This window comes from Rhea pennata, chromosome Z, assembly GCF_028389875.1.
Source record: "Rhea pennata isolate bPtePen1 chromosome Z, bPtePen1.pri, whole genome shotgun sequence".
NCBI classification, from domain to species: Eukaryota; Metazoa; Chordata; class Aves; order Rheiformes; family Rheidae; genus Rhea; species Rhea pennata.
In genome coordinates this window covers 20007874-20020736 of record NC_084702.1, presented here as the reverse complement: position 1 = coordinate 20020736, position 12863 = coordinate 20007874, and the positions used below count along the sequence as shown (strand labels likewise).

The window sequence follows — 12863 nt, the reverse complement described above, 5'->3', positions numbered from 1 at the left end:
AACACTTATCTGCAAAGAGATTTCCTTTCCTTTGCTTCTGTAATATGCACTTGTCCAGTTGTTAATACAAATATTCAAAGAAAAGCTGGATGCTCTTCATGTCAACAACTTTAGATTTGGTGAAGTTACAGGTAAAATCGTGGCTGAGAGCAGAGGACTCTTCACCTAGAATGCCTAGTGGTGTCTATGTCTGAACATGGGTTGCTGAACCAATGATACTTTTTTTGGTGCTTTTTCAAATGAATGAGACTAAAAACTTTATAGATCAAAGTCAACATCTTGATTTCTCTCAAAAAGCAATACAGAAGTGATGTTGTCAGACAAGAACGGGCAATAACTTGTTTTATTTTCCAAAGCTAATTCCTCCAAGCAGACAGGTAGCTGCATGTCACACCACCTGAGGCTCTTGTGTGGGATCTCCCAGTGAGGTCTGTGTAGAATAGGTTGTAGGAATCAGCTACTGTGGTTGCAAGGGTGCGAGTGACTCTAGTGAGATTCATCTTTGGAAGACCTGGTTGTCAGCGCTGTAAAAAGGCAAAACATACTCCTGTTACTACGGTAGTGTCCAACAGCAGAAAAAGAATCCGCATGGCTTTGCTTCTTGTTAAACGAACAAGTATTGAACCCATGGTCTGTTGGGAACTGCCCTATGGTATCTTCTACAGTCTTCCTAGTAGGGCTCTTAGAACACCCGAGTATCAGAGATACTGTATTATATTACTCAGATGAATTCCATACTTGAGGATATGTCTTCCATGTACTTGATGACATTGCCTCCTGTACCATTCAGCAGTCTCCCGTGGGGGACTGACATAACCACTGGATGGCTACAGGGGACATTACATCAGGATGTCCTATACAAAACCTATACAAAAGGTGTGGTCAGTAGACCACTTTTAATAAAGGACTTTTTTGTACAGGAAGTGGGGGAGCAAAAATGTGGAGAACAGAATCTTCTACAACTTTATCAATGAAATAATTAAATTGAGGGTTTTGAAATGGTGTTTAGCGTCTGGACTTTACCGTTACAGGGGACCAGAACTGAACAAAAGGACTGAATGTATTTTCAAACACACTGAATCCAGTGAGACAAGATTGATTATAATTACAGGTTGATGGTCTGATTGTAGTAGGGCAACACTCTTGGGAAGTATGGCATTTCTATGGAAAGGTTTTGTTTTGAATGCAGATGTGTTGTTCTCCAAGTATAGTAACTAGCTGTAGTAGCATAATTTCATATGGAAGTCTGAAAACTTCTTTCTGAAGTGCCTAATACAGTACACTAAGTACCTCTACCAAGGACTTGCACAGGAGGTGGATAATTTCTGGCTTTTGTTGATTTTTTTTTTTTTTTTTTTGAAAATCATTTACATCTAAGATTCCAAATATACAGTTAGTTTGTAAGAAATGATGTTGTGCAAATTGAAATAGAAAATATATTTTACCATTTAAAAAATCAGTAATATATATAAATTATTGTAATAGGTATCTCAAACTTCTGTTAGGTTTGGCTGTCTCATCTATAGATATTACTGTTATTACTGTGGCATCAGGAAGATTTATTTTTACTTGTAGCAGAAGTGAAATGACAAAAAAAAGCTATCCTTAAATATAACCGAAGGCCTTAGTTGTAAATATACTTGTATTTGGGAAAATCTGTGAACAGGTATCTGAGAGGAGATTGGATGATTGCTGATTGTAAATCTCTTAGTAAATATCAGTAGTGAAGACAGCTACGGTAAATTCCAGTTTTAAGAAAGTCCATATTCATATCTATTCTGAATTTCTGTTGAGGCTTCAGGTGTAAGGGTTGACTGAAACTGTGCATAGCACAGACAATAAGGTATTAATCTTATTGGACTAGTCTGAGTTTAGTTACATTAGAGCTGTGACAGTGCATGCAATGCATCTTCAGCTCTGGACACATGAGTGGGTTAATCTGTGGGGACTCAAGCTACTGTGTTTTTAAAAAGCCAGAATATATATTGCAGATCTTAAAATCAAATTAGTCACTAATGACACAATTAAAAAAAAAGTATACTTGCATAAATTAGGGCTAAATTTGCCAGACTTCCACTGTGTTTGCCTCTTTGCTTCTCCAATTGTCAAATGCACAGCTTGTTTATCTAACACAGCTGCCTTCATGCAATTTGCTTGAGGTTTGTGCCTCAGGCATCATCTTTCTGTTTGTGAATCCATCGCATAGACATATTGCTGCTCTGGCTGATGATTGCAGTTGATTTTTAACCTGTAGTGCATTAGTTTCTCTTTGGGGAGTACCAGAACTAGAATCTAGAACTTGTTTTAAAAAGGAGAGAATGGATGTGTATCAAATGATATGCAATAAATATTTGAATTTGTTGTATAAGTAGTTACTGTCCCAATAGACAGGCGTTTCTGAGTTAAAATGCCTCATAAACCAGTCTTTTTAAAGAACTACAAAAGTTAAAATGAGAACAAGGCACAGAAGCTATTTCTAGCAGACAGTTTTTAATAACATTCGGAATCTGGAATTTTGCAGAGCTGTTTCTGCCAAGAGGGTCTGCCTTTGCACGCTGAAAACCTGAAGTGGGGCAGGGGCTTAAGGCAAGCGTGAGAGGCAGCGTTCTTGAGCTTATACTGACTTTCTCGAGGTGCCAGAGACATTAGCGTCAGCATGGATGAGGTAATTGATTTGTTTTGAAGTTCTGATGAGATCCCATTGTGGCTATCAACCATACTGCAGAATCTAAACTTTTTTAAAAAGCTTTTAGGTTTATGTTTGCAAAGATAACCCTACAAGTGCGAACTTGGTATAAAGCAATGCAGTGATATCAGTGTGAGTCTGAAGACAGACCTAAACAGTAACTTTGACACGATGTTTAGATCTGTTTAGGATTATTTTATGCTCTTAGGCTGCAAACTAGTTACAGTAACTTAAACATTGCTTTTTGTTAACAGTTTCACTGTTATTCGCTGCGTACAAGACAGATGAAAGTATGGATGATTCAAGAAGGGTTGTTGTGAATGACATTCGTGTAACAGAATTTTGGAGAGTATGTTTCTCCTGAGCTCTGTTTTCAAATGTAACACATCTAGGAAAAACACTCAAGGTTTAAGAAAGTATCTTTTGTACCGTTTCTTATGACAAGGTGTGTCAGAGAGAAGACTTTGGTTCACATCCAAAAATCTACTGGGACTACTGACGGAGAAAGATATTTGTTTGAATCCTGATAGGTACGTGCTTGTTTACAACTACAACTACATGCAACTGAGGTTAATTTAAAATATAAATAAAGAAAACTTTCAGCGTAGGAGAGAAGTTATCTTTTTTGACATGGTGCATCGAGCTACGTGACTTAACCTTTTGGTTATCTTTTTCATGGAGCAATAACACTTGAATAGTTATTGCAATATACAGTATTTTGCAATATTGAAAAATGTTTAGAACAAATTCAATTACATCCTTGCAAACAATAGACAAACCAGTAGAAAAATGTGAAAGCAGAAGTTACATGAAAAAGGAAAGGACTAAATATTAGAGATTACAAAAGTAAAAGTACAACAAATAACAAAATGCAATCCGGAGGTATTGGGGTAATGTGACAAGATACAATAAAACAGTTAATAGGCAGGTAGAACGGTTAAAACTGAATTTGAAATTGAATGTGCATCAGTCTGAAATGCTGGAAGCATAAGAATGAAACAAACTAAAGTAGTGAGTTTTTTCTTTCCTTACTTTGGAGGATTTATTTTTCTCCCTTGCTGTTACAAACCTCAATTTAATATTATTGTGTCTACATTCAGTTCTACATGTAATATAGATATGGAACAATATCTACTATTTAAGAACACAGTAAAAAAAAAAAAAAGAAATAAAAATACAAAGACTTGAGGGATAACAAACCATGCCCACTAAAATTAGCAGCATTTTCTTGTTGTTTTCAATAATGATGAGATTTCACCCTGATTTTGGATGAAGTGGGGAGATGTTCTGCACCACTGATAAGTATTACACAGAAAAAATATAGTTTATATGGGAATGCAAGCCTTTGTTGTATAATTCAGCAAGGAAAAGGTTCACTGTTTGGACCATATGCACAAAGACTAATCTGGAGTCCATGTGAGCTGTTGCATTCCTATTGACCGGATCGCTAGGGAACAGTAAAAGGTGATACATGGCTGTAAATAGTGCTGGACTCCAGCTGCGTCCATTTAATTAATTTGAGTCTGGCTTTGGAGACAGAGCTGCTTTTGGAAGCTGATGACACTGGCCATTTTAATCCATAAATTCCTTGGAATCTTCTTTCTTATTTTCCAATGTAAGTTAGTAATCGTTGTAAGGGAATCTTGGTTCTTTTTTTCAATACTTTAGCTTGTTGGATAAACTAAGCCTTCTAAGGTAGCCGATCACTGCCATCGCAGGTCACTGACTGAGTGAGGAACTACCAAACAGCCCTGAGACCCTGGCTGTCCGTGCAGCAGCCCGCGCGGTGGCTTGGCCGTGCTGAGCACCAGAGGTGCTGGCTTCTGCAGCAGGTTTGCAAGAAACACACTGAAACTCAGGTCCAAAGTAGTAAGCAAGGCTTGCTTGCAAGAATTTTGGAGTTTTAGAGATGAATGTGCAGTAAGCCCTGCCTCTGTTTCCAACAGTTTTCCCCACAAATGTTTCAAACTGTATCATGCCTCCTTTACATGTTACAGAGCCGGTTTTGTTACCACAGTTCTGTAGTGGAAACCAGCATTCAGTGAGTGAGAGTATTTGCTGCTAAGTTTTGAAGTATCTTGGATTCTTTGCATGGAGAATCTAATTTAGGTGACACTTAGAGATTTTCTGAATTTACATTGGTTACAATTTTCCTTTTGTTCTAAGGCAAGTAGAGTCAGATTTCTGGTAGCAAAGACACCTGGTTTTAGAGGCTGCCAGGCCATTAAAATCCAGCCTATAAAATAAAATTCCCTAGACCACTGCTAAAATAGATTTTAAAGAAAATAGGGTTTTTGGCACACATTTTGTATATGACTATTTACTGAAATACAAAGGTTTCATTTGTATTCTTGAGGAAAGATTTATGTAATAACTGAATGGCTTCCCCACTTATGGCCGATGTAACCGTGCAAGCAGATACTGAGTGAACTTTTATGTCATATTGTTCTCTGTAAATTGCCTTGTATGTATTCTGCCATATGTCATTTTCATCTCGAGTACCTACAACGCAGGGAGATGTACCTAACTGCTATGTTTCATCCAGTGAATAAAATTCTTTGTAGCATACTAGTGATTTGGGGAAATCTAAAATGTGAAAGTATTGTTATTCCTTTGAATCAGTGCTGCTTTCTTATTTTGAAACAGCTTTGGCAGCTGACATTTTCTCCCAAGTCAGTAAACTCCTGACAGTAACTTTTCATTTATGTAACTATGAATATGAACAAACAGTGGTAAATACCACCTGACAAATTTGTATATCAATTCCTGTATTTGCAAGATCTTATAAAATGAAATGTTGGGATTCCATTACACTTCCCACTCCCATGTCCCCTCACAGTACATACAGTAAAGTTTAAAGGGTTATATTTTCCTTTAGAGAAGCAGTTTGCTGGCCATGTCTCTTTAATGTATATTTTTGCTATCATTTTTCATAGTAGGACCCAAGATTTTAGGCAGGGAAATAATCTGTTACTGTTCTGTGTTCCTGTGAATACAGGATTGGTCTTTGTTTGCACTTCATATTTTCTAGTGTTTTTTTCTAGTTTAGTTTTAAATGTCCTAAAGAACAAGGCTCTCACTGTCTCCCTTGGGGGCATTTGCAAAGTCTAATAGATCATACTGCCAGGAAGTTTTCCTGCTATTCATCTTAAATTTCCTCCTTCTTTATTTCATTCCATTACCCCGGGCTTATACTTCCTGTACTTTCCAAATAATTCCTTCCTCTTGTGTGTGTTTATACTCTCTGCATATTTGCAGTAATCATCTCAGCCCACAGTTATTATTTCATTACCATACCCATGCTTACCTCTTTTAACCTTTCCTTATATCAGTTGAATCAGGTCCTTTATTAGTCTGTTTCTTTTAAGTGAATAATCTAAAATTTGACAATATCCTTCTGATAATAAGATTGGCAGTAATATTTATGTTGTAGCTGTATTTTAATGGAGCACACAATCAGCTTCAAACAAAAATTATCTGCCACTTTTGAAATAACTGTTCACTAGTTGCTGATTTTTACTGCATGTTATTTACTGTTGGAGTATTTACAGTAATGTAGATTGTCAAGGTTTATACATTGGACAAATGTGTGTGTTTACTAGTGCACATTGCCAAGATCAGATATGCGGGACCTGCATCATTGTGTCATATGCAGATTGCCTTTTCTACATATCACAGATCTATCTAGAAAAAGAGGTGATTAGGCCTATTATACTCTTGACTTGTAGAGTTCCCATTATTAAACATCTCTGTGAAAGATGCTTTATGGTGGGTGGCTGTTGGCCAGAGGCTGTGAGACGGGCATTATAGTGCATCATATCCTAACCCTCTCCCCACCCCCAAACGTGAATTATTAGTTAACCTTCCAGTACTTGCAATCTTTGTGGACAGCTGTGGTCAAGTCTTGGTTATGCTCCCAGCCAGAGTGGTACAGCGTGTGAAAATGGGGGTTTTGCATCATTCATTTGCACTTGGACTTACTACATTAGGGCCTGAGCCTGGTCAGCTGAATCTCATCATGGTGGGATTTACTATGATTCACAGTCAGTGTGAGAACAGCGAGCATAGTATAAGACAATCTGATAGATTCTGCACCCAGAGAGAAATAAAGCTTATCAAAATGTACTTCAAGTTAAGCATGTAGTGCCTACCTGTGAATGGAAGGATCTGCTGTCTGCTGGAAGTGTCACATGGAAATGCACAAGTTTATGAGAATGGCATATTCCAACATGTACGTACTATGGTGAGGAGGATTCTGGAAAATCCTGAAATAGGTGGGTAGGTTCCTTAAACACAATGTGTGTATTTCACAAGGAATTCTTTTGGTTTTGTTTTGTAGCCTAACAGCAGTGGTCAAGTAGTAGGAAAAGTGCCTGGCCATTTTACTCCAGTTTTGGCACCCTCTCCCCATCACAGTGCGGTGCGACCTGTGACCCTGACCATGACAGATACTAAACCCATCACTACATCCACTGAAGGTGAGGCATCTTCACCTACAGCAACCAGTAAGTATTTGTCTAGGAAACAAAAAATGTCCATCGAAGATTCAATGTGATTTCAGTTGAGGCCAGAAAAAGGCGCCTTTTCCTACTATTTGACCAAGTGGATGCTCATCATTTTACATGGAGAGCAAACATGTGATCTGGCTGCAAAGCTTTTCCTCCTGAAATTTCAACTAATATATCATGTTACATGAACTGATGTTTGTGACATGACAACCAAAATGAAAGGGAAAAGCCTGCTTATTTGACTGTTACCAAGAAAAAAGAGATTGTTCATCTAAGGTGGACATTGTTAAGACATTGAGAAGCACACCCAGACAGCAGGTTTTACGATGACCCACATATGGAGTGCCAAAAAGAGATTGGATAATCGGCTCCTCAGTGAGCTTTCCTCCAAGAAATCAAGCCTTGTTACAACACATACTGAATCCGAGCTATGACAATTGCATGCTGATATAGGTTGTGTCATTCTTAGCAAAAATGAATGATGAGGCAAAAGAAAATTATAATTCCTTGTCATTGCTGCCACAAGGGATGGTAGGTGCAGTGCCTTTTTTATTTTTTTTAAAAAAACTTCTAAGCTTCAAGCTCTTTGTTACTGTATGTTCAGGACCATAATACTTATCCTATTATCTTCAATGGAATTGCAGTTTTGGAAATAAGAACGGGGATTACTGTGAAAGGGTAATTTCTTCTCTTGTGAATAAATTTCTTATGCCCAGTGGTGCAGAAGATTATTTTTTAACTACTTTCTGCACTTCTGCTGTCTTTGATTTTTTTTTGGACTTGAATAGTCCAGTGTTACTAGTGGTTATCAGTGTGGCAAAGACTGTTAGGCAATACTTCTAATCATACAACTTGGAAGAAAATTTAGCATTCATAAAAAACCATGAATTTCTTTAGGACCTGTTACATTAAAATGGCTTGCTTTAGTCACATTTATTATTTAAATTCTTATTCCAGTCCCTAACTTTTGAACTATCATTAACTGAGACCATAAATTGTGTATTTCTTCCTACTTAGTACTTTTTTGCTAGTTTAAATAATTATGTTAGAATATGAAGCAGAGATGAGACTCAAATGCATGTGAGCAGCCAATATGTAAAGGATGAAAATTGCTTATGTCTTTATTATAAAGAGATAAGAGTAACTTTTGGATAAACTTTTACTTAACTGTAAATTAACAGTTATACTGATAGATTTATTTAAGGTAGCAGAAGGTCTGATCAAAGGATTATGTAGTACACTGGATCTGTATCCCCTCTGGTGGCTTATAGTGCAGTTCTGTCTTTTTTTGAGAAGACTTAGCTTTAGTGGCAAACACATTCTCAAATTTTGGTCCAGAATAGGCAGGAAAAGTGAGTTCATGTCTAGTTTCAAGTATTCATGGCTTGATCCTACTTCTTGTTTGAAGTAATGGTCCCTTGCCCAAACATCTGTCTTCAATGACAACAGGGTCTCTGACACCCGCAGAAGAAGGAACAAATACCACGTCAGAACCATGCTGAGGTGCTTCAGGTTGTCTAATCATATTAGAGACTGTTATAGGAAAGCAGACCTAATCTGTTCATTATTTTTGTCCTGCTACTTAACGAAAAAGTTTGAATTAAAGTTTCAAGGTCATTTAAAGAAGTTGGCACCCAAGTTCCTTTGAATTTCTTTGTGACTGAGACACCTGATTACCACCTTTGAAACAACTGCTTAGATCATTGAAGTAGGGCCTCTTCACGCTTACAAAATAGTCTGTAAGCCATCTGTTGCCTAAAGATCCAATGTCTGCCACAACAGCACATTAATAATAATGATAATAATAATAACTATGTAAAAATTTTATCTGAATGTGCCAGTTGTGCATGTGAGATGGCATGAAATGCTACATATTCAAAGAGAGGCTTTTCACAGTTGTGCAATGGCGCACCTTCTTGGTAAGGTCTTTCGAAAACATGTTGATAACTGAAGACAAACGTAACAAGAAGCAAAGGAATATAGCTTTTTGATGAAGGAAGCAACAAAACAAGAAGAGTCATGTCCTGCTGGTACATAAATTATGTATGAAAATATATATCCTCTATTATGAGTCATAAAAACCCTTTCTTTAGATAGGTCATAACCCGAGGAGAAAATCATACCTAAATAAATTTTAAGGGAAAATTTTAAATTTATTTCCAATAATTGATATATTGTTTCAAAATATACATACATACCAACATACATACATATGTAAAACATATAGTTGGGTAACAGATTTTAACAATCATTCTGCCTGGTGAGAATGCAATGGTAGATGATTGGTAATGCTTTTGATTCTGAAATGCTACAGCAGAATTGTTTTTAATGAGAAAGAACTGCAGGCTTTGATAATATCTGGGGAATCCTATGGCCTCCACCACAGTTTCTTTCCAATAACTCATTGTTATGACAGTTTTTCAGTTAAAAAAACTGTTTACTATAAGAAGCCTCTTTTTAAAGACCTTGGAATCAGAATAATTTCATTTACTTGTGTTTGCTGTGTGACTTTAGTACTGATGGGTGAATTTAATAAGTACTCCCATCTAGTTCCTCTCCAGCTACTGTGTGTATTTATATTCAGTTTTCACAGTTCTGCTTTGTCTCCTAGGCAATGATGATGATGCAAGTTGCAGTATGATCCTCCACACTGGAAAGTGGAGTAAGACCACCAACCTCATTTCATAAACGCCCCCAATAGCCATGAGGAGATCGTGACTTTTAATGATGACTGACAAAGGTCAGAGGGAAATATAACCTATAGGTGAAGGATCCAGATCTTGTTAACCAGTCCCAGCATCAGCTATCATTCCTTTTTCCATCAGAGAAGGATTTCTTTAAGCTACGTTATCGGATAAGAGATTTTCTTAAATGGTCCCCCTGAGTAAATGTTATTTCTGGATGCATGAAGGAGTTAAATGTTTAGTATTATGTTACACAATAAAAAAATAGCTGCCTTCTCTTGAAAATACTAATCAGATTGCATCCTTTTTCCAAAGTACTGTAAAGATTAATTTTATGCCACATAAGTAAGCTAAGCTTTTAATTCCAATTTTTGTTATTCTGTTACAGTTTTGTGGTAGGCACACACAACAGTAAGAATCAGTGTACACTAGTACTTCTTTGTTCTTTTCTCTCAACAGTGACAACAGCATAATCCCACAAATTTTGTTGTAAATTTACTTTTGTTTTACAGGAATAAGAATCAGGCCAATAATGTTTTCAAATACACATTTTAATTATTTTAAATGATTTAAAAAAAGATATTTAGTAATCAGAGCATTTTTAATTTAACTACAGTCATCATTCTGATTCTGATTCTGATTCTGATTTTGATTTTCACATGCAGCTTCCATTGAAGTTCATAGGAATTTGCACATACCTTTCTAAATTTGGTCCATTTTTTCTTTTGCATTATGTTAAAGTTTAAATAAAAGAAAAACACAGACACATCCTATATATTGCAAATCATAACTCTGGATCTCTCATATCTATACTGTACCTGCACAGGGTAATAGTTATGATAGGTTGGCGTTTTTATCAATCTCTTTTGTTCTTCCTTAATCAGCCTACACAGCCTCAGGCACAACCCAAGCCAATCGATATGTGGGACTAAGCCCAAGAGACCCATCCTTCCTACACCAGCAACAGGTGGGCAAGTTTCACATAGGTGTAATGATATAGACAAGCTTTTGCGATACTATTTTTCTACGTGCTGCCACTGTTATCTCGGGTTAGAATGGGATCTGAAGGCTTTCCGTATTTGTCTTCTGAAGACTAGCTTTATTCCAAACAAAAACAAGCCCTTTAAGAAATGTCAGCTTAGCATATACTATATTTCTTAGGTTTGTGCCATCCTAAGGGACTTTTCATAGTATTTCTTTCAATTACTTTATTTTTCGAGAGCTCATACATATAACCTTTAATTGGATGTTAGAAATAAGAGTAAAGTGCACAAGGAACAACAGTGAGTACTCATTTCAAAATCAGTAAAGAATAAGCAAAATTAAGCTGTTGAAATTTTATTCTCAAGCTATTTTGTATTTTTTAGAGGTTTATTCCTACATTTCTGCATTTTGATTCCAGAAGATGGGTTATAAAACCAAACACTCAATGCAACCAATCGTCATTCCTCCTTTAGAAGTTTTAAATTGGTTTGCTGATTTAAAATGTGATAAAAACACGTTTGTGTTCTAGTTTCTTACATCATTTTTGTTTCCAGTAGCATTTTAAGTTTCACATCTCATTAATGCTGTAAATTTAATGCAAATGAAGTGTTTACCCAAACTGTGAAAATATACAGTCAAGATTAATGATAGTTTACAAACAAATTAACTGCAGTCAATAGCAAGGCTATGCAAATGCAGAAATCCTACATTGCTAGTAACAGAAATAAATTCAGACTCGTTAGAACTTTAACTTATTTTATGATGTGTGTATATGTTGCTCTTAGATCTTAACAGTAGAGAACTTTGAAATTAACAGCATGTAAAGTGTTACAAGAAAAAAATTGAAGGTGACAGGAAGAAAAAAGCTGTTAAATAGTCATTATTTATTACACTAGATTTTGTTCTCATGCTTGGGGACCTATCAACAGTTGGTACACATGCCTGTATCATTTTCGTTAAAACCTACCTGTTGTATTTGTCATGATACGGCTAAACCATGCTTCATATGGAACACCCTATCCTTACCTACTCCTAGGGCAAGGTGGCAGTATATCTGTTTTAAAGGTCACCACATGCAGAGTTCAGAGAAAATCGTAAATATGGGAGTTTATTGAAGATTGTTGACATTTTGCCAACTTTTTTTTTTTTTTTTTTTTTTTTTTTTTTTTTTTTTTTGACCAGCGAAACCTAACTGGAAACATCTGTACACAGTTATGAAAATACTAAATGATAATTAGTGGTTTTTGCCAGCCATTGGTTTTTCAGTAAATTTTCTGGTATTTTGCTTTATTCACCTCTCAAATATTGTTATATGTATTATAACTACTATAATATAATTCTTCCTGACAGATGTACAGTATGTGTTTATTATATTCTAAAACACACAGATCTCTCTTTTTAAACACTGTATATGTTTTCTGGAAAATTTTGCATGTGAGGTTTTTACACAGTATTCTTTGGCAGTTTTCTGACATCCAGTTACTCTGGAGATGAACAAAAAAGTGTTAGTTCTTTTTCACTGCACATGAATAGACACAATTTTTCCATAAATATACTACAGCTTAATCCCACTTCCCCTTCTTTCAATTTCATGAAAGAGTTGCAAACACCTTCTCACATGTAAATTACATAATGCTTATTTAATGCATCTTCTATATATTTTTGTTTTTGTGGAGATTTCAGCAGTGTCATAGGAATATAAACTTGAGAGTGATCTCAAGGGTCATTCCCTTTGGTGTTTACAAGCACCGTGTTTTATACTCCCTTTCATGATAAAACATGTGGCCCCATGGATCAAGGGAAAAGGGAAAAATAAATTAGCTCTTATATAGACTACATAAATAGAAATTTATTCTTCTTCAGTGCCACTGTGTGAATGTCGTGTTCTCCCTTCTAAAGTACATTGCTTCATAGTCTCATTATATTAATTCAGGTACATCAATTGCTGAACAGTGAGCCATATCATAAGTTGAAAAATTGTGTCATAGTTTCCTCTTTACT

At 36.0% G+C, this 12863-nt stretch overlaps 1 protein-coding gene across 5 annotated transcripts in view; it reads left to right on the top strand.

Moving 5' to 3' along the window:
• Positions 1-12863, top strand: part of NFIB (nuclear factor I B) — a 170479-nt gene that overhangs the window by 137579 nt on the left and 20037 nt on the right. For 2 of the 5 annotated variants that reach the window (XM_062600624.1, XM_062600621.1), the window contains exons 9-10: positions 7026-7164; positions 10763-10845. The exons of 1 other annotated variant lie outside the window; for it this stretch is intronic. In XM_062600624.1, coding sequence (XP_062456608.1) covers positions 7026-7164; positions 10763-10845 — 222 coding nt within the window. Of the gene's footprint in view, positions 1-7025; positions 7192-10762; positions 10846-12863 lie in introns of all 5 variants that reach the window. 2 more of the 5 variants (XM_062600623.1, XM_062600620.1) reach the window with 1 other exon arrangement.